General features: G+C 44.1%; 1 protein-coding gene across 3 annotated transcripts in view; it reads left to right on the top strand.

Annotated features, from left to right (window-relative positions):
- bcl2l13 (BCL2 like 13) overlaps window positions 1-19,379 on the top strand; it is a 47,297-nt gene extending 27,918 nt beyond the window's left edge. For all 3 annotated transcript variants that reach the window (XM_029758935.1, XM_029758936.1, XM_029758937.1), the window contains one exon: window positions 17,803-19,379. In XM_029758935.1, coding sequence (XP_029614795.1) covers window positions 17,803-18,744 — 942 coding nt within the window. In that variant the 3' untranslated portion in view covers window positions 18,745-19,379. The remainder of the gene's footprint in view (window positions 1-17,802) is intronic.
- The last annotated feature ends 7,174 nt before the right edge of the window (window positions 19,380-26,553 follow it).

Genomic DNA, 26,553 nt, shown 5'->3' with positions numbered 1-26,553 from the left:
GTTTTCCTCTCTATTGTACTGTCAACAACAGTAAAATTCGTGTGACGTGTCAGAATTCTGATCTCCCTTAAAATAAAAATGGCTATAGTCTGCCACGGTAGTAACGATCTCGACTCTGGACCACGCATGCCCCCATGGGGGTTCGAGGCCCATCTTGGCCACTCAGTCTTCGACCCTACTACTGTTTCTACACCCCCCCCCCCCATTCCCTGATGTCCTATCATAAACAATACAAATACCTAAGGTTGGTAGATCCGTTTTCCTTTAAGAAAAAAATTGAAGACATCCTCATTGCAAGCATTTGAACATAATTAATATCAGGAAGCAGAACGGGGGAAAAAAATCTGTTTTACAGACATGTTCTGTTTATATATTGTGGAGGCCTGAGCTTGTGTTTTAAAGTAGAGCACTGCTGCGCCACAGATGGCTTCGTTCTACCACCATGAATGAGGGCACCGTGGCAAGGTCACGTGACCTGATGATGATGATAAACTGCTAGGGTAGCCATTGTCTCTTGTTTCCATATGGGTTCAGTCTGCCTAGCGGTTAGGAGCATTGGGCCAGTAACCGAAGAGGTCGCTGGTTCAAATCCCCGAGCCGACTAGGTGAAAAATCTTCCATCGTTCCCTGGAGCAAGGCACGCAACCCTAGTTGCTCTAGATAAGAGCGTCTGCTAAATGATTCAAATGTTACGTCAGGGATAGACCATAGGCTGGGACAGCAGCAAGGGAGAGGGTGAGTGAAAAAGAGGGAGGGGTGGGGGTTTGTATGACACGCCAGTGAGAACTCCTGCGCAGTTAAAGCTCCATTACTGTGACAGCGGTGTGTGGGTCCACTTCTCGACAGCTGGGTCCTCCCTTCTCTTCTTTCTCTCCACTCTCTTCTGGACCCTGTCTGCGCTTCTGCCGTGCTCAGGGAAGCACAGTCCTTGTGTAGTTGCTGCATGAGCCGAGTCACTTTCAGGTAGGACATTTATCTTGTGGTTTTTGGTGGTGCGTGTTTGTATAGAACATTTGATCATAGTAAAAGGTGGTCCAGAGGATTGATGAACTCTGGACCGCAGGGAAGGGCTCCCGTTTCCGGATCTGGTTTCAGCTCGCTTGACCGTGAAGGGTGTGTGGACATCTGATTTGACATTTTGAGCACAGTGCCTAGAACACGAGAACCATCCACGGTCCTCTGACGGAGTACTTGGAACAGAAAGTGTCAGAATGATGATTTTTCCCTCCATCTATCTTGCACCTTTTTATAACTCAGAGGAAATCATCTCTAACTCAAAACTGCCTCTTGAGTCTTATTGAGCGATTGATTGGTCGAAGTTATCACTAAATCTGATAGGAGGCAGATTTGATATAGAGGACAGGTATGTCATGCCCTCCTTGTGACAGTTGCCCCTCCTGCTGTGTTTGGTGGCTCTGACCTTGACCATGCCTTCTGTTTAATTACATGAGGAAACAAAAAGGATTATGTTGTGTTCACTTCATTGGGCAACAACAACACCAGGATCTCATAAATCTGACCCAGCCAGGTGGCCATGTGAGGGGGAGGGGAAGATTGAGTAAGGGAAATGAAATACACTAGGGAGACATTTTGAATAAGGACAGCTTCTAACACAAACTGGACTAGCATGGTAGGACTGCATTTGAAGCTGTTCTCTATGAAGGGTTTGAGTCTGGTACATACTGTAACTGTGTGAGAGCTTAATACCCTATGTAGCTGGTCAAAGAGTGAGGGGGTGTTTCTGTATTAAACTTGGCTGGTGGAAAGGTCGCTATCTGAACTTTGCCCTTGAGAACCCCCCCACCCCACCTACCCTCTCTCTCCCAGTTTCTCTTGTTCTCTTCTGTCTGACACGGTCCTGTTCTTCAGACTACACTAACTGCTGTCCTTCAGGGCACAATGAAAACTGCTGTGTGTGTTCTGACGGGGCACTTCAGCCATGTTGTATTACATACCTTGTTGTCGGTTTAACATAACTTTTTGTCTTGTCACTTCCTAGCAACAAAGGTTGTCGGGGGCTAAAATGGTCAGACACTAAATGCAGTAATGTTAAAGTTTTTTTATTTTGGTGTGTCCACCTCAAACTGCTCATGTGACTAGTATGACTAGTTTCTTTATGTTGCTCACCCAAATAGTGCTTGACACCTTAGTTACAGCACACAATTGTAAAGTTGCTTGGCAAAAGTGCTCAAACTGGGAAACTGTCAGGCTAAAGCCCATATAATTTTACTGTTTGATGTTGATAAGAATTTGCATAAACACAGGCACAAATCATATTTGGGGGTAGGGTTGTAAAATTCTGGTAACTTTCCCCAAATGTCCTGGTTTTCTAGAAATCCCGCTTGGAGTTTCCCGGAATCGGAAGAAATAAGCTGGAAATCCGGAATACTCCAACCAGGATTTTTGAAAAACTGGGGAATTGAAGTCATTTTGCAACCCTATTTTTTTGGGGTGGGTGGGGGGTTGCTGAGAGCGTTCTGGTCTTAGTCGGGACACGTCAGGCTGCATAGCCCTCCGCCATGTTATGTAAGAGACGTTTTTCTTCTGTTGTGTTGGAATGCTGCATGCAGCACTTCGTCCTGCAGTGACTGGCTGTGCGGCAGAGCAGAGGAAGCCCTGAAATAAACCTAATAAATCCTCTGAAAAATCACCGGAGGCCAGACTGGCCTACTTTTAGCCTCCCAGAGCAGTGCCACCTCTGTCCCCTGCTAAAAACTAATCCCAGATCAGATCCCCCAGTGGAGGACAGAGACGGTTACAATACCATCCCTGCGTCAGTCTTCTGTGGTGTCGCTGCTATTGGCTGAACCCAGGTCAGTGTCTACCGCTGCAGTCTGACGCAACCTGCGTCACATACACTGACAGAGAGAGTAACACTACTTTTGGTGCTGGACACCTTTTGGACACCTGGTCTCAAGTACCTCCGTTGGGTGCTCCAGGGCCAAGCACAGTCCTGCTATCTGGATCCTTTTTATACATTTGAATGAAAGCTACATTTAAATGGTCTTATTCCTTTAGGTTAGAATTGCTTTGTTGCTCTTCAGTAGTAGTGGATGAATTGGATGAGGGAGGAAATGGGGGAATCCTGACTGGGAGATCTTATGTCACTGACAACTGTCTCACCACTGGATTTGGTCCTCATGGAGCCTGCACTTCTCTCTGCTGTTGTGTTACTGTGGGCCATTGTCACTCCGGGCAGTGAGGCACTCTTGTCAATCCCAGTCTGCGCCTCATCACACGGCACCAATTGAGAGGTATTGTTTGGATGGGGCCCCTCTGTTTCATCCAGACTCGCTACTATGGCTATTTGATTTATGGCGACAGCTAGTCTTACTGGGATCCGACACATAACAAAAAATATATTACAGACAAGACTTTTACAATTTTACATGCATTTAAAAACATTAACATTGTAGTGTGTGTGTGTGCGTATCTGTTACACATGCTTGTCAGTACATACACACAAGTATATCACATGGGGAGAGGTCTTGTGCCTTGGTGTTGCTTTATATATTTTTTTTTTCAACCAGGTTTGCTGTTCATTTGCGCAATATAAGATGGAAGTTCCATCTACTCATGTCTCTGTATAATAATGTGTTTCCTTGAATTTGTTCTGGACCTGGGGACTATGAAAAGATGGCAAGGTAGCATGTCTGGTGGGGTAAGTGTGTGTGAGTGCTGTGTGTAAGTTGACTGTGCAAACATTTTGGAATTTCCAACACAATGTTTCTTATAAAAACAAGAAGTGCCAGTCAGTCTTTCCTCAACTCTTAGCCAAGAGAGACAGGCATACAGAGTATTTATATTAGCCCTCTGATTACAATGAAGAGCAAATGTGCCTTTCTTTTCTGTGCCAGCTGCAGCTTAGCTAAGTATTTCTTTGCAGCAATTGACTATATGACTGGACAATAATCAAGATGGGTTAAAACTAGAGCCTTCAGGACTTGCTTCGTGGAGTGTGGTGTCAAAAAAGCAGAGCATATCTTTATTTCGGACAGACCTCTCCCCATATTTACAACCATTGAATCTGTATGTTTAGGTCATGACAGTTTACAATCTAAGGTAACACCAAGTAATTTAGTCTCAACTTGTTCAACAGCCACACCATTCATTACCAGATTCAGCTGAGGTCTAGAACTTAGGGAATGATTTGTACCAAATACAATGCAAATAGTTTTAGAGATATTCAGGACCAGTTTATTGCTGGCCATCCATTCCAAAACAGACTGCAATTCTTTAAGGGTTTCAGGGACTTAATTTGCTGTGATTGCTGATGCTTATATGGTTGAATCATCAACATATATAGACACAGATGCTTTGTTTTAATTCCAGTGGCAGGTCATTGGTAAAAATAGAAAAGAGTGCCTAGAGAGCTGCCCAGCGGTACACCACACTTTACATGTTTGACATTAGAGAAGCTTCCATTAAAGAAAACCCTCCGTTCTATCAGATAGCTCTGAATCCACAATATGGCAGAAGTTGAAAAGCCATAACGCAGGTTATGGTCAATAATATCAAAGACTGCACTGAAATTTAACAGTACAGCTCCCACATTCTTCTTATCGATTTCTTTCAACCAATCAGCAGTCATTTGTGTCGGTGCAGTACATGGTGTCCTTCTCTATAAGCATGCTGAAAGTCTGTCAATTTGTTTACAGAGAAATAGCATTGTATTTGGTCAAACACCATTTTTTCCCCCCCAACAGTTTGCAAAGAGCTGGGAACAAGCTGATAGGTCTGCTGTTAGAACCAGTAAAGCCGCATAACAACTCTTGGGTAGCGGAATTACTTTGGTTTCAGGCCTGTGGACAAAGACTTTCCTCTAGGCTCAGATTAAAGATATGACAGATGGGAGTGGCAAAAGTGTCAGCTACAATCCTCAGTAGCTTTCCATCTAAGTTGTCAATGCCAGGAGGTTTGTCATTATTGATCGATAACAATAATGTTTCCACCTCTCCCACACTAACTTCACAAAATGTAAACTTAAAATGCTTTTCTTTATTTTTATTTTTTTATGCATGAGTACGATGGCTCACTGTTCGTTGTCTGCATTTCCTGCCTAAGTTTTCCCACTTTGCCAATGAAGGAATCATTAAAATAATTGGAAACAGTTTTGTGATAAGCCATCTGATTCGATGAAAGATGGAGTTAAATTTGTCTTTCTGCCCATAACTTCAGTACTTTAAAATACATTTTTTCCCATTTAAAAAAATGGTTATATCATTGATCTCAGCTTCATAATACAGTTCATTTTTTGTTGAGTTTAGTCACATAGTTTCTCAATTTACAGCCAGTCAGAAGTGCAGCCAGTCTTATTAGCCACTCCTTTTGGTCCATCTCTTTCAACAATAGTTTTCAATTCTTTATCAATACATGGAGCCTTAACAGTCAGTTTCTTAACATGTGCATGTTTATCAATAATTGGAAGAAGCAATTTCATAAATTCATCAAGTACAGCGTCTGGATGCTCATTAATCACATCAGACCAACAAATATTTTTTACATCCACATAAGTCACAGCAAAATCTTTTGTATTTATTCTTATTTTAGGCCCAGCTTTTGGAACTTTGGATTTCCTGGATATAGCCACTATATTGTGATCACTGCATCCAATGGGTACGGATACAGCTTTACAACATAGTTACAGTATTAGTACAAATGTGAGCTGACCGTACCACCCTCTGGAGTGCCTTGCGCGTGATGCAGTTGCTGTTCCAGGCGGTGATACAGCCCGACAGGATACCTACAATTGTGCATCTGTAAAAGTTTCTGAAGGTCTTAGGGGCCAAGCCACATTTCTTCAGCCTCCTGTTGTGCCTTCTTCACCACACTGTCTGTGTGGGTGGACCATTTCAGATCGTCAGTGACGTGTAGGCCGAGGAACTTGAAGCTTTCCACCTTCTCTACAGCGGTCCTGTCGACGTTGATAGGGTTACAGTGAGAAGCTTCCTCTTGAGTGGACGGCTTGATAAAAAAAACTGTCAATATTCAGGTCCCCAAGAAAGTAGACCTCTCTGTTTGCATCACATACACTATCAAGCATTTCACACATTATTTAGATACTGACTGTTTGCACTATCCCTATATGCCTGTAATGCTTAGAGGAGATCTTATGTCAAGTGTTATTGAAGTATGGTGTATTTTTTTTATTTTTATATATACATTTTTAAATGTAACCTTTATTTAACTAGGCAAGTTAAGAACAAATTCTTATTTACAATGACGGCCTACCAGGGAACAGTGTGTTAACTGCCTTGTTCAGGGGCAGAACAACAGATTTTTATCTTGTCCGCTCGAGGATTTGATCCAGTAACCTTTCGGTTACTAGCCCAATGCTCTAACCACTAGGCTACCTGCTACTTGCGGATACAGTCAAATGTTTGGACACCTACTCATTCAAGGCCTTTTCTTTATTTTAACTATTTTCTACATTGTAGAATAACAGTGAAGACATCAAAAATATGAAATAACACGTATGGAATCCGGTTGTAACCAAAAAGAGTTAAACAAATCCAAATAAATGTGAGATTCTTCAAAGTAGCCACCCTTTGCCTTGATGACAGTTTTGCACACTCTTGGCATTCTCTCAACCAGCTTCACGAGGAATGCTTTTCCAACAGTCTTGAAGGAGTTCCCACGTATGCTGAGCACTTGTTGGCTGCTTTTCCTTCACTCTGCTGTCCGACTCATCCCAAACCATCTCAATTGGGTTGAGGTTGGGTGATTGTGGAGGCCAGGTACTTCCGGCGCCGACAAAGATGGCTGCCTCGCTTTGCTTTCCTAGGAAACTATGCAGTATTTTGCTTTTTTTATGTGTTATTTCTTACATTGTTACCCCAGGTAATCTTAGGTTTTACTACATACAGTTAGGAGGAACTATTGGATATAAGAGCAACGTCAACTCACCAACATTACGACCAGAAATACGACTTTCCCGAAGCGGATCCTCTGTTTGGCCCACCACCCAGGACAATGGATCGGATCCCAGCCGGCGAGCCAAAACAACGGCGCCGGAGCGGTCCTCTGGTCAGGCTCCGTAGACGGGCACATCGCGCACCGCTCCCGAGCATACTACTCACCAATGTCCAGTCTCTTGACAACAAGTTAGACGAAATCCGAGCATGGGTAGCATTCCAGAGAGACATCCGAGACTGTAACGTTCTTTGGTTCACGGAAACATGGCTCACTCGAGACACGCTATCTGAGTCGGTACAGCCACCTGGTTTCTTCACGCATCGCGCCGACAGAAACAAGCATCTCTCTGGTAAGAAGAAGGGTGCCTTATGCCTTATAATTAACGAGACGTGGTGTGATCATAACAACATACAGGAACTCAAGTCATTTTGTTCACCTGACTTAGAATTCCTCACTATCAAATGCCGACCGCATTATCTACCAAGAGAATTCTCTTCGATTATAATCACAGCCGTGTATATCCCCCCCCCCCCCCCAAGCAGACACATCGACGGCCCTGAAAGAACTTCATTGGACTCTATGTAAACTGGAAACCACATATCCTGAGGCTGCATTTATTGTAGCTGGGGATTTTAACAAGGCTAATCTGAAAACAAGGCTCCCCAAATTCTATCAGCATATCGGTTGTGCTACCAGGGCGGGCAAAACCCTGGATCATTGTTATTCTAACTTCCGCAATGCATATAAGGCCCTCCCTTTGGAAAATCTGACCACGACTCCATTTTGTTGCTCCCAGCTCCTAGACAGAAGCTAAAACAGGAAGCTTCCGCCCTCAGGTCTGTTCAACGCTGGTCCGACCAATCGGATTCCACGCTTCAAGATTGCTTCGATCACGTGGACTGGGATATGTTCCGCATTGCTGCGAACAACAACATTGACGAATACGCTGACTCGGTGTGCGAGTTCATTAACAAGTGCATCGGTGATGTCGTACCAACAGCGTCTATTAAAACATTCCCCAACCAGAAACCGTGGATTGATGGCAGCATTCGCGCAGAACTGAACGCGCGAACCACTGCTTTTAATCAGGGCAAAGTGACCGGAAACATGACCGAATATAAACGGTGTAGCTATTCCCTCCGCAAGGCAATCAAACAAGCTAAGCGTCAGTACAGAGACAAAGTGGAGTCGCAATTCAACGGCTCAGACACGAGAGGTATGTGGCAGGGTCTACAGTCAATCACGGACTACAAAAGAAAAATCAGCCCCGTCGCAGATCACGATGCCTTGCTCCCAGACAGACTAAACAAGTTTTTTTGCTCGCTTTGAGGACAATACAGTGCCACTAACATGGCCCGCTACCAAAACCTGCGGGCTCTTCTTCACTACAGCCAATGTGAGTAAAACATTTAATCGTGTTAACCCTCGCAAGGCTGCAGGCCCAGACGGCATCCCTGGCCGCGTCCTCAGAGCATGTGCAGACCAGCTGGCTGGTGTGTTTACAGTCATATTCAATCAATCCTTATCCCAGTGTGCTGTCCCCACCTGCTTCAAGAGGGCCACCATTGTTCCTGTTCCCAAGAAAGCTAAGGTAACTGAGCTAAATGACTACCGCCCTGTAGCACTCACTTCCGTCATCATGAAGTGCTTTGAGAGACTAGTCAAGGACCATATCACCTCCACCCTAGACCCACTCCAATTTGCTTACCGCCCCAGTAGGTCCACAGACGACGCAATCGCCATCACACTGCCCTAACCCATCTGGACAAGAGGAATACCTATGTAAGAATGCTGTTCATCGATTACAGCTCAGCATTTAACCCCATATTACCCTCCAAACTCATCATTAAGCTTGAGACCCTGTGGCACGACCCCGCCCTGTGCAACTGGGTCCTGGACTTCCTGACCTGTTGTTACTTCCTGTTGTTACCTACCCCCAGGTGGTGAGGGTAGGTAACAACATCTCCACCCCGCTGATCCTCAACACTGGGGCCCCACAAGGGTGCGTACTCAGCCCTCTCCTGTACTCTCTGTTCACCCACGACTGCGTGGCCATGCACGCATCCAACTCAATCATCAAGTTTGCAGATGACACTACAGTGGTAGGCTTGATTACCAACAACGACGAGACGGCCTACAGGGAGGAGGTGAGGGCCCTCATAGTGTGGTGTCAGGAAAATAACCTCGCACTCAATGTCAACAAAACAAAAGAGATGAATATGGACTTCAGGAAACAGCAGAGGGAGCAGCCCCCTATCTACATTGATGGGACAGTGGTGGAAAGTTTTAAGATCCTCGGCGTACACATCACGGACAAACTGAAATGGTCCACCCACACAGACAGCGTGGTGAAGAAGGCGCAGCAGCGCCGCCTTGTGTTATTTCGTAGTTTGTCTTCACTATTATTCTTCAATGTATAAAATAGTAAAAATTGAGAGAAACCCTTGAATGAGTAGGTGTGTCCAAACTTTAGACTGGTACTGTACATACATCACCACCTCCGCCTTAAGCATTCCTGTCTCTTCTATAGCTGTTGTATTGCTTCTTTTTTTATAGGTCAGCTTGTGTTTTTCAGAAACTACTGAGTAGACTTAGAACCGTAACACTAACACAGTACGTGTTCTACGTACAGACTTTCAATGTGACAATCTAAATACATCAGATTTCTGTAAATGTCTGTTTCTCTTGTCAGGAAGGACTTTTTAATTTGGTAATGGAGAGGATGATGAATAGTAATGTCATTAACTGGCTCAGTCCCTCAGGCAGCTCTGGGCTGGCTGGCTCAGCATGGAGCCTGTCGTCAGTGTGAACCCTTCAGTGTTTGACTACCAGGAACGTCTCTGTTAATGTTTCATAACCTAATTAAGTCTGCTGAACACCCAGTCCAGTGTCCATGGACATATTGGAAAATCTGTACACACCAATGCATACATTTATGCGAAGCGTTAACATTGGATAGGAGAACCATTTTTTTTTTTTTTATTCTTTCATTTTTGTGGCGCTAAAAAAACAAGTGAATCGAAGTCAACCAGCCTGTGACATGACTTGAGTTCCCAGTTCTAGTATTTGTATTGGCAAATAGCTGTGTCATGTTGACCTCTACAGACAAGTTTGGGTGGTAGGCCAGGCAGCAAGTCACATGTGCCTGAGACTGAGACTCTGCAGGGAGAAGAGGGGATGTGTGTTTTACACTAGTGTACGAGCTTGGTCCAAGAAATGCATGATTCCCTTTCTGAAGGATCTCATCTCTACCTGACACTGTTAGCGGTATCTATCGAACCAGGGTCTGTAGTGACGCCTCTAGCACTGAGATGCAGTGTCTTGACCGCTGCGCCACTCAGGAGCCCAGTGGGTTTAACAGTTGGTGTGGTGGTATCATTTACCTCTTGGTTTGTTCAGGGGTTTTAACACAGTATTGTTGAGTGCATAATGGGAACTACCTAGAGGGAAGAGTTGCTAAATAGCTGTTCTACCTTTTCCACCCTTTTCCTGTGAGGAGGGGAGGCCTGCCTTCCTCTCAGAGGAATGTGGGTGTGTTTGTCGGTGTGTGTTTGCCCTGCGGTGAGGGTGAAGAGCTGTATAACACGCCTGACAACAGATCACAACACCTCAAAGCTCTACAGCTACGGTCTTAGTTTCAACGTGCCTGGCGCAGGTTATTGGGAAGTTCTCTACAGGATAAATTGGTGTTTTTGGTTTTCACACAGGGAGTGAAGGTGAGAACTACAGGTTTGGACAGTTTGGTGTCTCAGGTTTGGTGTTTTTGTATTTTTATATGAAGTAGCCTAAATATCTAGACTAGAAATATCTATTTCAGTGTTGTCTGCTGATGCTCTGTTCTTGTGAGTTGCAGAAATCACTTCACTTTTGGTCATGCACGTAGTCTTATGACAAGGTTTCAAGGTGTTTTAGCTGCTAGCTTCTGAAGGTGATCTACTTAGCTTGATGCTGGAGATGGCTTTTATTAGTGCTTTACCATATGTTCTTTTGATAAAATAGATATAGAATGGAAAGAGTTTTATGGCTTCAGTAACTCAGTGAGGGTCTACTACTGATTATAACCTAAGATGCATATTGACTTGACTCGCCATATAAAACCAACAGATGGAGACAGTTCCCCTTGGTTCTCACACAACATGGCTGCTTTATCAAACCACTGCAACCTCTACCCAGAGAGGAGGGTTTTTAGAAAATGTATTTAAACCACTGTCCCACACGCAAATCAGCTTACAGCCAGCCAGAGTAAATGCTAGAAAGGGCTGGCGTTCGTTTTAATCCCCTGCCTGGCCTCCGGGGATGCAGCCTGGCCTCTCTGAGAGAATGTCCTTGTAAGGAGAACATAACCTTCAGTGATGCCGTAGGCCCATAGGGTAAACAACTGTATTTTACATGGATACAGTAGGGGCCCCATTAGTTAGGAAAATGGGCTGAGTCCGATGCAAATAAGTAGTCATTTGCAAGCCTGTTTTAATGGAAGATGAGTGTACCAGAGCAGTTATGTAGTCTACCTGAATGAACCGTAAAAGTTGAACCTTTTTCCTTTTCGTGGGGGAGATGCGATTTAGGCTGTGTCAGCAAGTGCTGTCAGGTCCAGGGCTACCTGCTGCCCCTACTGAAGGAGTTCAGTCTGATCCCTGAGGCAGCCATTTTCACACCATCTGACATGTGATGCAGCCAGCCACCCTAACCCAGCCCAACCCGTTCCTAGCCACCTCTGCTGTGCTAGCTGCAGCTATGGAAGATCCAACTGCTCTGCCCTGATCTCTGGATCTGAGCGTGGATTACATGTGAACAGGGATCCAAGTATGCCCTGGCGGATTACAGATTTGAAATATTAATCTCTTTGCATCTGCTTGCTCAGATCTAGGGCAGATATGACTGGGATTAAAGGGTGGGAGGCTTGGAGAGACGGGAACTCATGGATTAATACTAGGAAACTCTTACAGAAAGTGTTTTAAAGTAGACGTTTGCAGTCTGGTGTACTGTTGGGTGAATGCCAAGGATGTGCCATAGTTCCCTAACCTCAAGTTCTCCTATATGGGATCCTATGGGGCTGTAGGAATGAGGGAGCATCATTTGGTAGAAAGGGGAGATAGACACCGTTCAGGGATGTTTTTAGCCTGCAGGAGTCAGTGTTTTATTTTGTTGCAGTTGGAGTAGACATCTGTGTTAGTGGAGTAGTAGGCATTCATACCCTTTGTCGTGACTTTTACTTTCATTAATCTGATGACTGTTATTTATTTAATCCACTATGTTAAGTTGTTACCCAATTGTTTTTTTATTTTATTAATCATGTAACAATTCACTCATTAGGATTTGGGGCACCACTGAAGAAGTTGTTTAGTGTTACCATCCCCCGAATTAAACTCTAAGGTCTTTTACGTATTTCTTCAATAAACAGTCATCTTATTGATCATTACCTCTTATCAAATACTCATTCTGAACGATCGGAACCTTGGATCTGCAAAAATGTTAGTCGTTTATCTTGGTCGGAAACAAGCCTTCCCGGAAAGTTGTTGGCCTTCCAGCTGTATGGCTTTAATTGTCCGAAAGGGGTCTCCCCTTTCCCGTCTGTTGTTCACTCTGGAAGATAACCAGCCATGTCGACGGTTCCCATTTGGTGATGAGCGTAGTAGGATAGTCTCATTTAGATTCGCTTTTCTCGATATCTGACTTAAGACGGCTAATCAGCTGTACCAGTGATGATCTGAAATGAGCTTCTCACCTCTTCCTCCTCGTGTTGGTATTCAGGATTCGGACCATGATGGACATGAGCTGTAGCTCTTCGTCTCTCTGGTCTAAAGGAAGGTGAGTTTATTTCTTCACCTCGTGTTGAGGTTCAGAGTTTCAACCAGTTAAAACATGTAGCTCCCGCCGCACGTTTCCTGGTCTAAAGGTTGATTCCTCTTCCAAGCCTTTATGCACTCTTGGTCAAAAGGGGCGTTCCATCATGCTGACAAGCTCTCTGACCTCACTCGGGGCGTGGCTACTTAATGTGCAAAGGATATCAAAAACTATTATCTCATTAGAAAATATGACATTCGTTTTCTACATCTCCCCACTGACCATTTCCCACATCGTTACGATAGAAATATTGTTCCATTATTCACTTTTTGGACATTAAGAGTTTTGGGCGGACAAAAGTGTCTGTGAACAAAGACATTCCTTTGCTTCAGGCCTGGGCAATTCCAGTCCTCGGGGGCCTGATTGGTGTCACACTTTTCCCCCATCCCTAGCAAACACACCTGATTTAAACTAATTGCATTTTTAACTGAAGATCATGATTTAGTTTAGGTGTGTTAGCTGGGGCAAAAGTGTGACACCAATCAGGCTCCCGAGGGCTGGAGATTCCCAGGCCTGCGTTTGGTTGATAATAAAGAGCAAGAGGGAGAGTCTCTCTCTACACGACCGGGTGTGAACGGTCGACCATCCAGCAGCCCCCCCCCCAACCAAGTCTGATCTGATGCATTCTCATTCTCACAGGACAGTCATGACACCTTTTAATATCCAGATTCACTCAGCCATATGACTGTCAGATTACATAATGTCAGGCTTTTGACCCTGTAAGTTCTCATTCATACCACTAGGTGGCATGAAAACCATAGAGTTGTTGTGCATATAAACACAAACTTGTCACATCAATGACATGTATAAACCTTGGATGACTGACAGGGGGTGCTGTATTGAAGTGACTGCACAGCCATTTTGGTACTCCTGCATTGTAAAATATATTTCGGAGGCTATAGAAATGTAACATCAACATTCGTTTTTGACAAATATATTCTATTACAGTCACCTTAATGCATACTTATAAATTATATGTGAACTGAACATACAAATATATACAGTAGTAGTCAAAGGTTTGGGGACACATTACTCATTCCAGGATTTTTCTTTATTTGACTATATTCTACACTATTATATTCTAGAATAACAGTGAAGACATCAAAACTATGAAATAAAACATATGGAATAATGTAGTAACCAAAAAAGTGTTAAACAGATCAAAATATTTGAGATTCTTCAAAGTAGCCACCCTTTGCCTTGATGACAGCTTTGCACACTTGTCATTCTCTCAACCAGCTTCACCTGGAATGCTTTTCCAACAGTCTTGAAGGAGTTCCCACATATGCTGAGTACTTGTTGGCTGCTTTTCCTTCACTCTGCTGTCCAACTCATCCCAAACCATCTCAATTGGGTTGAGGTCAGGTGATTGTGGAGGCCAGGTCATCTGATGCAGCACTCGTCACTCTCCTTCTTTGTCAAATAGCCCTTACGCAGTCTGGAGGTGTGTTGCGTCATTGTCCTGTTGAAAACAAATGATAGTCCCACTAAGCGCAGACCAGATGGGATGGTGTATCACTGCAGAATGCTGTGGTAGCCATGCTGGTTAAGTGTGCCTTGAATTCTAAAATAAATCACTGACAGTGTCACCAGCAAAGCACCATCACAGCTCCTCCTCCATGCTTCATGGTGGGAACCACACATGCAGAGATCATCTGTTCACCTACTCTGCTTCTCACTATCAAATTTGGACTTATCAGACCAAAGGACAGATTTCCACTGATCTAATGTCCATTTGCTCGTGTTGGAGTCCTTTAGTAGTGGTTTCTTTGCTGCAATTCAATCATGAAGGCCTGATTCACATAGTCTCCTCTGAACAGTTGATGTTGACGTGTCTGTTACTTGAAATCTGAGGTGCAATTAACTTCCCATTTCTGAGTCTGGTAACTCTAAATACCAAGTCACTCTGGATAAGAGCGTCTGCTAAATGACTTGAATGTAAATGTTATCCTCTGCAGCAGAGGTAACTCTGGGTCTTCCTTTCCTGTGGCGGTCCTCATGAGAGCCAGTTTTATCATAGTGCTTAATGGTTTTTGCGACTGCACTTGAAGAAACATTCACTTTTCTTGACATGTTCCGGATTGACTGACCTCCGTGTCTTAAAGTAATGATGGACTGTCATTTCTCTTTGCTTATTTGAGCTGTTCTTGCCATAATATGGACTTAGCCTTATTTGGTAAAAGACCATCTTCTATATACCCCTCCTCCCTACCTTGTCACAACACATCTGATTTAGCTCAAACTCATTGAGGAAAGAAATTCCACAAACAAACTTTTAACAAGGCACACCTGTTAATTGAAATGCATTCCAGGTGACTACCTCATGAAGTTGGTTGAGAGAATGCAAAGCTGTCATCAAGGCAAAGGGTGGATACTTTGAAGAATCTCAAATATACTGCTCAAAAAAATAAAGGGAACACTTAAACAACACAATGTAACTCCAAGTCAATCACACTTCTGTGAAATCAAACTGTCCACTTAGGAAGCAACACTGATTGACAATAAATTTCACATGCTGTTGTGCAAATGGAATAGACAACAGGTGGAAATTATAGGCAATAAGCAAGACACCCCCAATAAAGGAGTGGTTCTGCAGGTGGAGACCACAGACCACTTCTCAGTTCCTATGCTTCCTGGCTGATGTTTTGGTCACTTTTGAATGCTGGCGGTGCTTTCACTCTAGTGGTAGCATGAGACGGAGTCTACAACCCACACAAGTGGCTCAGGTAGTGCAGCTCATCCAGGATGGCACATCAATGCGAGCTGTGACAAGAAGGTTTGCTGTGACTGTCAGCGTAGTGTCCAGAGCATGGAGGCGCTACCAGGAGACAGGCCAGTACATCAGGAGACGTGGAGGACGCCGTAGGAGGGCAACAACCCAGCAGCAGGACCGCTACCTCCGCCTTTGTACAAGGAGGAGCAGGAGGAGCACTGCCAGAGCCCTGCAAAATGACCTCCAGCAGACCACAAATGTGCATGTGTCTGCTCAAACGGTCAGAAACAGACTCCATGAGGGTGGTATGAGGGTCCGATGTCCACAGGTGGGGATTGTGCTTACAGCCCAACACCGTGCAGGACGTTTGGCATTTGCCAGAGAACACCAAGATTGGCAAATTCGCCACTTGCGCCCTGTGCTATTCACAGATGAAAGCAGGTTCACATTGAGCACGTGACAGAGTCTGGAGACGCCGTGGAGAACGTTCTGCTGCCTGCAACATCCTCCAGCATGACCGGTTTGGCGGTGGGTCAGTCATGGTGTGGGGTGGCATTTCTTTGGGGGGCCGCACAGCCCTCCATGTGCTCGCCAGAGGTAGCCTGACTGCCATTAGGTACCGAGATGAGATCCTCAGACCCCTTGTGAGACCATATGCTGTTGCGGTTGGCCCTGGGTTCCTCCTAATGCAAGACAATGCTAGACGTCATGTGGCTGGAGTGTGTCAGCAGTTCCTGCAAGAGGAAGGCATTGATGCTATGGACTGGCCCGCCCCGCCCGTTCCCCAGACCTGAATCCAATTGAGCACATCTGGGACATCATGTCTCGCTCCATCCACCAACGCCACGTTGCACCACAGACTGTCCAGGAGTTGGCGGATGCTTTAGTCCAGGTGTGGGAGGAGATCCCTCAGGAGACCATCCGCCACCTCATCCGGAGCATGCCCAGGTGTTGTAGGGAGGTCATACAGGCACGTGGAGGCCACACACACTACTGAGCCTCATTTTGACTTGTTTTAAGGACATTACATCAGAGTTGGATCAGCCTGTAGTGTGGTTTTCCACTTTTATTTTTGAGTGTGACTCCAAATCCAGACTTCCATGGGTTGATAAATTGAATTTCCATTGATTATTTTTGTGTGATTTTGTTGTCAGCACATTCAACTATGTAAAGAAAAAAGTATTTAAGATTATTTCTTTCATTCAGATCTAGGATGTGTTGTTTAAGTGTTCCCTTTATTTTTTTGAGCAGTGTATAAAATATATTTTGATTTGTTTAACAATTTTGCTTACTGCATGATTCCATATGTGTTACTTCATAGGTTTGATGTCTTAACTTATTCTACAATGTAGAAAATAGGAAAAATTAAGAAAAAACCTTGAATGAGTAGGTGTGTCCAAACTTTTGACTGGTTATTTATTTTAAGGGAGTACTAATTGGACCATACATAGCATCAGTGGTCCAGGGTTTATTTTTTTTTATACACACACACACCCATCCATCATTGGTCACAAGAGCCTGGTTTGGAGTATATACCATAATCACCTGGATTGATTGTCTTCAAGCTTGTTCCCATTGCCCTATAGTCAGTCACTCAAGAACAGCTACGGACCTGCAGCTCTCTGAGACCTTTTCAGAAGTCTATTTCACCACTGTCAGAATTATTTATGCCACAGTGAATAATAGATGTAGCTGCTCTTGAGGTTTTACACTAGTCAATCACTCCCATGGGCTATGGCCCTTTGTCAGTGGTGTATATTTGATGCATGTAACTTGTCAAGGGTGTGTATCTTATTTATGGGAGTTGTATTCATCAAGGGGAGGGTAACACTCCTACCTCTTCACAAAGCGGTTGATAATAAATAATATCCTCAGTCTTCCTGAGAATGATCAGCAGGAAGTCCACACAGCAGGTCTTTGGTAATTACGATAATGCAGTTTGGCTACTACTGTAGTTTGAAGATAACTGTACAGTAGCCTCTGATGAGCTGATGTTGGGGTTTCAGGTGGTGACTGCACCATGGTCTTGACCACAAAAATGCCTTTGTAATGTAACTGCTGTAAAATATGTGAATGGTGATGTGACACGGTGTAGTTTCTCAGATGTGTGTCACACATTTTTGTAATGTTGCTTGGAAATTTACAACAAATTGTAGAATTTTGATAGCCCACTATTTTAAAAAGTGGCAATGTAGTGCCACTGGCATAAGTTTTATACTAATTGAAATGTAACATGCTTATTGTAACCCATTAGCCATTTTCACTTTTATTAATAAAGCACCAAATTGTAATTGTTGGGTTCCACACTGACCTCTCTCTCCTCTCTTTAGGGTACAGTGTTTAGCCTGGAGGAGGAGCAGGGCGTGATCATAGCCGAGGACAGCAACGACATTTACATCCTGTCTGGAGAACAGCTTCCTGGCCAGCTCAGTCCCCCCGCGTCGCTGCTGGGCACCGGAGACAGCAGTGGTCCGGGCAGCTGGCAGACGGAGAGCTTACCCGTGTCTCTGGCAGGCAACGATTCCTGGGCACAGGTGAGCATGATGGACCACCCCGAAGATGTCAAGAGTCTGGACAGCAACGAGGGCGCCCTGGCTGAGGAGCGCAGTGAGAACAACTCCTCCAACTCTGACATTGTGCACGTGGAGCGAGAGGATGCAGAGGAGGGCGGGGCCGAGTTGCAGGAGAGCATGCTGAGTGTGCTGGGGACGGAGAGCGAGCTGGCTGAGCTGAGGGCGGAGTTTAGGGATGACACCCCGCTTCCTGTCCCAGCAGCACCAGAGCCCGTGGTGGTATATCTGGAGGAGCCGGTCATCATAGAGACGCCTGCTCCCCTGTCGGCGGTTCTGTCAGAGCTGCATGCCCCATTGTCTGTCCCCGTGTCAGAGCCCGAGCCCTCTGCTCCAGACCCTATGATTGAGCCTGCCCCTGTTGTGGAGGCAGCACCACCATCCCCCGCCAAGGCACCCTCTACTCCCCCATCAGCAAAGCCAGTTCCAGAACCCGAGCCTGTTCCAGAGCCAGTTGCAGCACCGCCAGAGCCAGTTCGAGAGGAGCCCCAGCCTGGACCTCAGTCAGAGACTGTGCTGGAGCCGGCTGCAGCGCCCCTCCTGGAGGCACTCCCAGCTCCTGTGGCCCCAGCCGAGGAGACCCCGGTGCAGACGGAACCAGAGCACAAGTCGGAGATCCCAGTGCTGCTGTATGGTGGAGCTGCTCTGGTGGCCCTAGCTGCTGTGGTGACCTGGGGAGTCATGACCCACCGGAAGAAGTAGCCTAGCAGTGCTCCTGAACCGGGTTGCAGACCTCGCCTCCTCCCTGGTCCCTGCCTGGCTCACTGCTGCTAATCTGGGCTGCTGGGCCCGCCCTTACCAGGTGGACACACCATGTGAACAATTAATTATTTTCCTTCTCTCAATTTTTTGTTTTCCCCCATTCTCCTCTCTGCTCATCTGGCAATTTGATATGTTTTTCTTCAGTTGCTGCCTCCAACCCATCCTCTCAAACTGGAAAGGACATTTGTATAATTTTCTAGCGGTTTCTATGTTTTCCAGGTGCTTGGTTCTGTTCGGTGCCATGCGGATACACATCACAGACACACCCTGTTTGTATGTTACTCTCTCGGCTGGAGCTTGGGGTACCTCTTTGTCCTCAGAGTCTAGTGGGTGTAGCTCAGAAGAGTCAGAATTCCCTGTTCTATTGCAGGGAAAAGGGAAGCTATTCCAATATTTTCATATACAAAAATCTAAGTTCTGATCACATTATGTCCTCTGAAAAGCAAACCTGTCTTCAAGGATTAGATGAGCATGTTTGTTTATGGCAATTAACTAATCATGATTAGACTTTTGTTTTGTTTTTAGAATTCACTGTACTGGAGACACTGATGTGCCTATAAAATTTGTCTGCAGAATTGAGCCCCATAAAGAGACAATATTTTTCATAAAGCACTTGATAGGTATTAATAATATCGCACTTAACCTCTCTAGGTTATGTGGGACGAAATCGTCCCACCTACTCAACAGCCAGTGGAATCCCGTGGCGCGATATTCAAATACCTTAGAAATGCTATTACTTCAATTTCTCAAACATATGACTATTTTACACCATTTTAAAGACAAGACTCTCGTTAATCTAACCACACTGTCCGATTTCAAAAAGGCTTTACAACGAAAGCAAAACATTAGATTATGTCAGCAGAGTACCCAGCCAGAAACTTATCAGACACCCATTTTTCAAGCTAGCGTATGTCACATAAACCCAAACCACAGCTAAATGCAGCACTAACCTTTGATCTTCATCAGATGACACTCCTAGGACATTATGTTATACAATACATGCATGTTTTGTTCAATCAAGTTCATATTTATATCAAAAACCAGCTTTTTACATTAGCATGTGACGTTCAGAACTAGCATACCCACCGCAAACTTCCGGTGAATTTACTAAATTACTCACGATAAACGTTCACAAAAAACATAACAATTATTTTAAGAATTATAGATACAGAACTCCTTTATGCAATCGCTATGTCCGATTTTAAAGTAGCTTTTCGGCAAAAGCACATTTTGCAATATTCTGAGTAGATAGCTCGCCATCACGGGCTAGCTATTTTGACACTCACCAAACTCAGATTTACTATAAGAAAAATTGGATTACCTTTGCTGTTCTTCGTCAGAATGCACTCCCAGGACTTCTACTTCAATAACAAATGTTGGTTTGGTTCAAAATAATCCATAGCCATGTTCAAATATCCTGTTTTGTTCGTGCGTTCAAGACACTATACGAAGGGTGACGCGCCGGTGCATATCGTGACAAAGAAATTCTAAATATACCATTACCGTACTTCGAAGCATGTCAAACGCTGTTTAAAATCAATTTTTATGCGATTTTTCTCGTAAAAAAGCGATAATATTCCGACCGGGAAACCCTGTTTTCGTTCAGACTAAAAATCTAAAATGGACTCTTCACGTGCACGCGCGCACCAGTCTCATTGTTCTCAGATCGACCACTTACCAAATGCGCTACTGTTTTTCAGCCATGGCCTGCAAAGTCATCATTCAACGTTCTGCCGCCTTCTGAGAGCCGTAGGAAGTGTCACGTTACAGCAGAGATCCTCAGTTTTCAATAAAGAGAGTGTAGAAGGCCAAGAAATGGTCAGAGAGGGCACTTCCTGTTTGGAATCTTCTCAGGTTTTTGCCTGCCATATGAGTTCTGTTATACTCACAGACACCATTCAAATAGTTTTAGAAACTTTAGGGTGTTTTCTATCCAAATCAAACAATTATATGCATATTCTAGTTTCTGGGCAGTAGTAATAACCAGATTAAATCGGGTACGTTTTTTTATCCGGCCGTGCAAATACTGCCCCCTACCCTAGAGAGGTTAAATGTAAAGTAGATACACATGACCAAAAGTATGTGGACACCTGCTTGTCGAACATCTCATTCCAAAATCAAGGGCATTAATATGGAGTTGGTCCCCTCTTTGCTGTTATAACAGCCTCTACTCTTCTGGGAAGGCTTTCCACTAGATGTTGGAACATTGCTGCGGGGACTTGCTTCCATTCAGCCACAAGAGCATTAGTGAGGTCGGGCACTGATGTTGGGCTATTAGGCCTGGCTCACAGTCAGCGTTCCAATTCATCCCAAAGGTGTTCAATGGGATTGAGTTCAGGGCTCTGTGCAAGCCAGTCAAGTTTTTCCACACCGATCTCGACAAACCATTTCTGTTTGGACCTTGATATGTGCACGGGGGCATTGTCATGCTTGCAACGGATGTGCCCGAATCCACTAATTTGAAGGGGTGTCCACATAGTGTATGTTTATCTACTTCTTTCCAGTCACTTACTACATCACCTAAGTGTTATTTTGTTACATTTTTGGAAATTGAGGGATTCCACTTTAAGATGTGAATAGGATGCCGTGACTCAATTCATTTTTCACAATGTATATATCACTAACTAATTTTCAGTCATTTAGTAAACAGACTCCTGTGTCTCTTATAGCTTTAGATAGTTACGATTTGTGATCATATTGCATTAATATGACTGCAATTAAATTGATTTTGAACGTGAAAAAAAATTCTGAGGATAAAGATTACCGCAGCTCACAGCCAGTGGCATACACTCTTGCATTTGATTACTAACCATCTCCTTGAAAATAGGCATTTAGATTATCTGGTATAGAACTGTCAATGGTCACTATCAACCTTGTGTGTGTTAACTATTGTGTTTGCGTGAGTGAAACTAAAGCCAGCTTAACCATGATGGCACCATGGTCAATAATGTTCTATGTACTGTACCATGTGCTCTGACAGGGAATGGAGGGTTGGGAATGACTGCACCAAGACACCGAATTTCATATTCTTTTGTTCAACACAAGTCGTGTTCAAGAGGGATACAAGGTTTGATTTAAAAATAAAACTCGAAAGATAACTACTTGATTTCATCTGATGTTGTGAAACTATAAAATCAAAAGGAGAAATTAGTTTAATCTTGAATCAATTTATGCTCTCATTCCCAACTCCCCCAGTCTAACTTCACAGGGACTGCCTTTCTTCAGCTACCCTGTCCTCAACCCCTATGTTTTGCCAGGTGCCGTTTGTCCCCTCGGCTGGCCCAAACTGCCCACCCAGCACTGCCTTGCCATTCCGCTGTAACCCCATAGCGTGCCTACCTTGTACAGAGACTTACAAAGCTTAACAGCTGCATCTGCTGGCTTCTTCCCACTACTAACTAACCTTCTCTTGAAGGGGTCAGCTCCATCCATTTCTCAAGTCAGAGTGGAGGTCTGTCCACAACTTGACGAGTAGGAATGACACATGCCAGCCCTGCCACAGACAATCAACATAGGCAACATTCCCACTAAGGGAAACATATCTTCCTGTTAGTTGGGTACAATGTGAATCTAAGAATAAAATCTACACTGTAGGCCTCAGGTGTCAAGAGTACAAAAATAACTTTTTGTTTTTACTGGGCACTCAAGTCTGGAGCATGAAATGTGAACACTTGATCCAAGTGAAAAAGTAGTAGTGGTTCCAGCTTTGTGTTCACTGGTCAGTGGATTCCCACTTGGTCAATGTCAAAACTGAAGATGCACACAACTCACTTCTGTTTAGCCAAGTGTAAATACAACCATGTGTGGTTTGGGTTTGGGGTAGTTGTGTGGGAGAGACAAATTACCAAAAATGGTGTTGTTCCATTGAATGCAAATGTACGTCAGTGTTAGATAATAGGTATGCAAATTATCTGAAATGTACCTGGAAACTGAGTATTTGGAAAGTACAGTATGGATGTAAAATCCCCATCTTGGCACTTTACCAAGTTCCCTTTATGTGCAGTTTGAGACCAGAATACATCATGTAAACTGCATCGTTGTGGTTTTGGACACATGAACAAGTTAATAAAATGGTTCTTCCTTACATTTTATTACTCTTAAGTTTATTTTAAATGGATCTTTATGCATACAACAAACCAAAAGGCATTTAACAAAAAGGGATTTATCCCTTTTGAGGAAGCCATGTATTGTTACAAAACTATTTGGGGAAAAAAACATGTAACAAATCATTTAAGCACAATGTGGAAGTGAAAACAGCAGACGATGCATGACACTTCTCCATCCCTTTCAGTATCAGGACTGGTAAAATAAAAAGCACTGAAGTTTCCAAATCCAGCGGCAAACACTTTCATATCTTTTCACAAAAATGATTGGAAGTTATACATTTACAGAGCAGCTTGTTAAGAAAATGAATGTGCCCCTGAACTACACTAAATGGCCCACTCACTACTGATTGGTAATCATGCATCAGGCTCAGTGTACATCCTGAGTGGGGAGTCCGTAGAGTTTGGGGTCTGTTTTGAAGTCACCTGGCCACGGTAGGGTTTATGAACTGAACTGCTGCGCTGAACAGATTACGGAGCAGCAGAGGGGCGCGCTCACACACCCCCTTCACCAGGGTCAGAGTGAGGGCCATGATCACCTTCTCCTGGGGTAGATAGTCCAGCACGGGGCCCAGGCCCTGCTTCTTCACCCACTCCACTTCCAGGGCTAGGTGGTGCTTCCACCGCTGAGGAAACACAGACAGACTCGTGACATACTTATGGATTGAGCTTATGCCCGTTACTAGATTTTATAACCCCTGTGGTTTCAAGTCACAGCAGCAACAACATGATTTGGACATACATTCCTAGACAAATCTACACTGAGTTACAGTTCATATAAGGAAATCAGTCAATTGAAATCAATTGGATTTCACATGACCGGGCAGGGGAGCAGCCACCCACTGGGAAGCCAGGCCCAGCCAATGTGTTATTCCCTCACAAAAAGGGCTTTATTACAGTCAGAAATAGTCCTCAGTTTCATCAGTTGTCCTGGTGGCTGGTCTCAGACAATCCCAAGAAGAAGCTGGATGTTGAGATCCTGGGCTGGCATGGTTACACGTGGTCTGAGATGGTTGGATGTACTGCCAAATTCTCTAAAAACGACATTGGAGGTGGCTTATTGTAGAGAAATTAACATTAAGTTCTCTGGCAACAGCTCTGGTGGACATTCCTGCAGTCAGTATGCCAATTGCATGCTCCCTTACATGAGACATCTGTGGCATTGTGTTGTGTGACAAACTGCACATTTTAGAGGCCTTTTATTGTTCCCAGCAGAAGGTATACCTGTGTAATGGTGCTGTTTACAGTGGCTTGCGAAAGTATTCACCCCCTTGGCATTTTTCTTATTTTGTTGCTTTACAACCTGGAATTAAAATAGATTTTTTTAGGGGGGGGTTGTATAATTTGATTTATACAACATGCCTACCACTTTGAAGACGCAAAATATTTTTTTGTGAAACAAAGACAAAAAAACAGAACTTGAGCGTGCATAACTATTCATCCCCCCAAAGGCAATACTTTGTAGAGCCACCTTCTGCAGCAATTACAGCTGCAAGTCTCTTGGGGTATGTCTCTATACGCTTGGCACATCTAGCCACTGGGATTTTTGTCCATTCTTCAAGGCAAAACTGGTGTACAGCAAGCTTTAAGTCATACCACAGATTCTCAATTGGATTGAGGTCTGGGCTTTGACTAGGCCATTCCAAGACATTTAAATGTTTCCCCTTAAACCACGAGTGTTGCTTTAGCAGTATGCTTAAGGTCATTGTCCTGCTGGAACCTCCATCCCAGTCTCAAATCTCTGGGAGACTGAAACAGGTTTCCCTCAAGAATTTCCCTGTATTTAGCACCATCCTTCAGTTCTGACCAGTTTCCCAGTCCCCACCGATGAAAACATCCCCACAGCATGATGCTGCCACCACCATGCTTCACTGCGGGGATGGTGTTCTCGGGGTGATGAGAGGTGTTGGGTTTGCGTTAGACATAGCATTTTCCTTGATGGCCAAAAGGATACATTTTAGGCTCATCTAACCAGAGTACCTTCTCTATATGTTTGGGGTGTCTCCCACATGCCTTTTGGTGAACACCAAACGTGTTTTCTTTTTTTCTTTAAGCAATGGCTTTTCTGGCCACTTCCGTAAAGCCCAGCTCTGTGGAGTGTATGGCTTAAAGTGGTCCTATGTACAGGTACTCCAAATCTCCACTGTGGAGCTTTGCAGCTCCTTCAGGGTTATCTTTGTTGCCTCTGATTAATACCCTCCTTGCCTGGTCTGTGAGTTTTGGTGAGTGGCCCTCTCTTGGCAGGTTTGTTGTGGTACCATATTCTTTAATAATGGATTGAATGGTGCTCCGTGGGATGTTCAAAGTTTCAGACATTTATTTATAACCCAACCCTGATCTGTACTTCTCCACAACTTTGTCCCTGACCTGTTTGGCGAGCTCCTTGGTCTTCATGGTGCCGCTGGCTTGCTGGTGCCCCTTGCTTAGTGGTGTTGTCGACTCTGGGGCCCTTTCAGAATAGATGTATGTAGATGGATAGATAATGTGACACTTAAAGTCCACCTGTGTGCAATCTAACTAATTATGTGACTTCTGGTACAACCAATTACCGTCAGATCTTATTTAGGGGCTTCATAGCTAAGGGTTGAATACATATGCACACACCACTTCTATTTTTTGAAACAAGTAATTTTTTTTCCCATTTCACCAATTTGGACTATTTTGTGCATGTCCATTTCATGAAATCCAAATAAAAAATCTATTTAAATTACAGGTTGTAATGCAACAAAATAGTATTTTTGCAAAGCACTGTAGTATTTAATTAGGATCCCTTTTAGCCGTTGCAAAAGCATCAGCTACTCTTCCTGGGGTCCAAATGAAACATGACATACAGAACATTATTAGCCAAGGACTGAAACACATACATTTAAAATGTCACACAGCCTGCACCTACACACAATATCTAGGTCTAATACATAAAAACAGTGCAAATTACAATACATTATGTATAAAATGGCTGTCTCTTCACAGCCCCTTTGTGTGGTAAGGTTGTAGCGGTATTTATTAGAGAGGGGTAAAGAAAGATTTTGTTGGGGCGCCAGGCAGGTATTAACCATGCCGAAAGGAAAAGAGTAGAATAGAGAGAGTACCACTACCAGACCCACACACATCAACAGAAGAGACTGCCTAGAGTGTAGCCTGTTTGCCAGATAGCCAGTGGAGAGAAAAGAGAAGACACACCATATAAACCCATGTCACAGCACAGGGGTAACCCCACCAATAATACCTCATACGATAATAATGGCAGAGCAATTGAACGGCAACTTCATAGAAACAATTTACAAAAAAGAACCCAGTCATCAACAGAGGATTTGCAATAATCTGTATTACCTTCCAATGGAGGAGTGCAGAGGGTATTAATGTGGGGTTGTTCATGGACAAAAAAGGCCTTAAAATGTCCACAATCTTCTGGGCCACATGTCATTAGCACACACCACCTCAATACAGTTCAACTAACAATACACAACTTGCAAGCAACCTCCCTTTTAACTAAAATGTCCACCCAAATACTTCTGGCAGGGCAATAATAGTCCAGCGCTAATGAACATCAACGGGAAGTGCATTTGAAAAATAGAAAGTCTGCTGCAGTGTAAAGCACTGGAACGATAGAGAGAAGAGAAAGACAGAGAGAGAGCAAGAGAGATCT

The sequence above is a fragment of the Salmo trutta genome, chromosome 7 (genome assembly GCF_901001165.1).
Source record: "Salmo trutta chromosome 7, fSalTru1.1, whole genome shotgun sequence".
NCBI lineage: Eukaryota > Metazoa > Chordata > Actinopteri > Salmoniformes > Salmonidae > Salmo > Salmo trutta.
The sequence above is the reverse complement of the archived record's forward strand: the minus strand, read 5'-3'. Positions and strand labels throughout refer to the sequence as shown.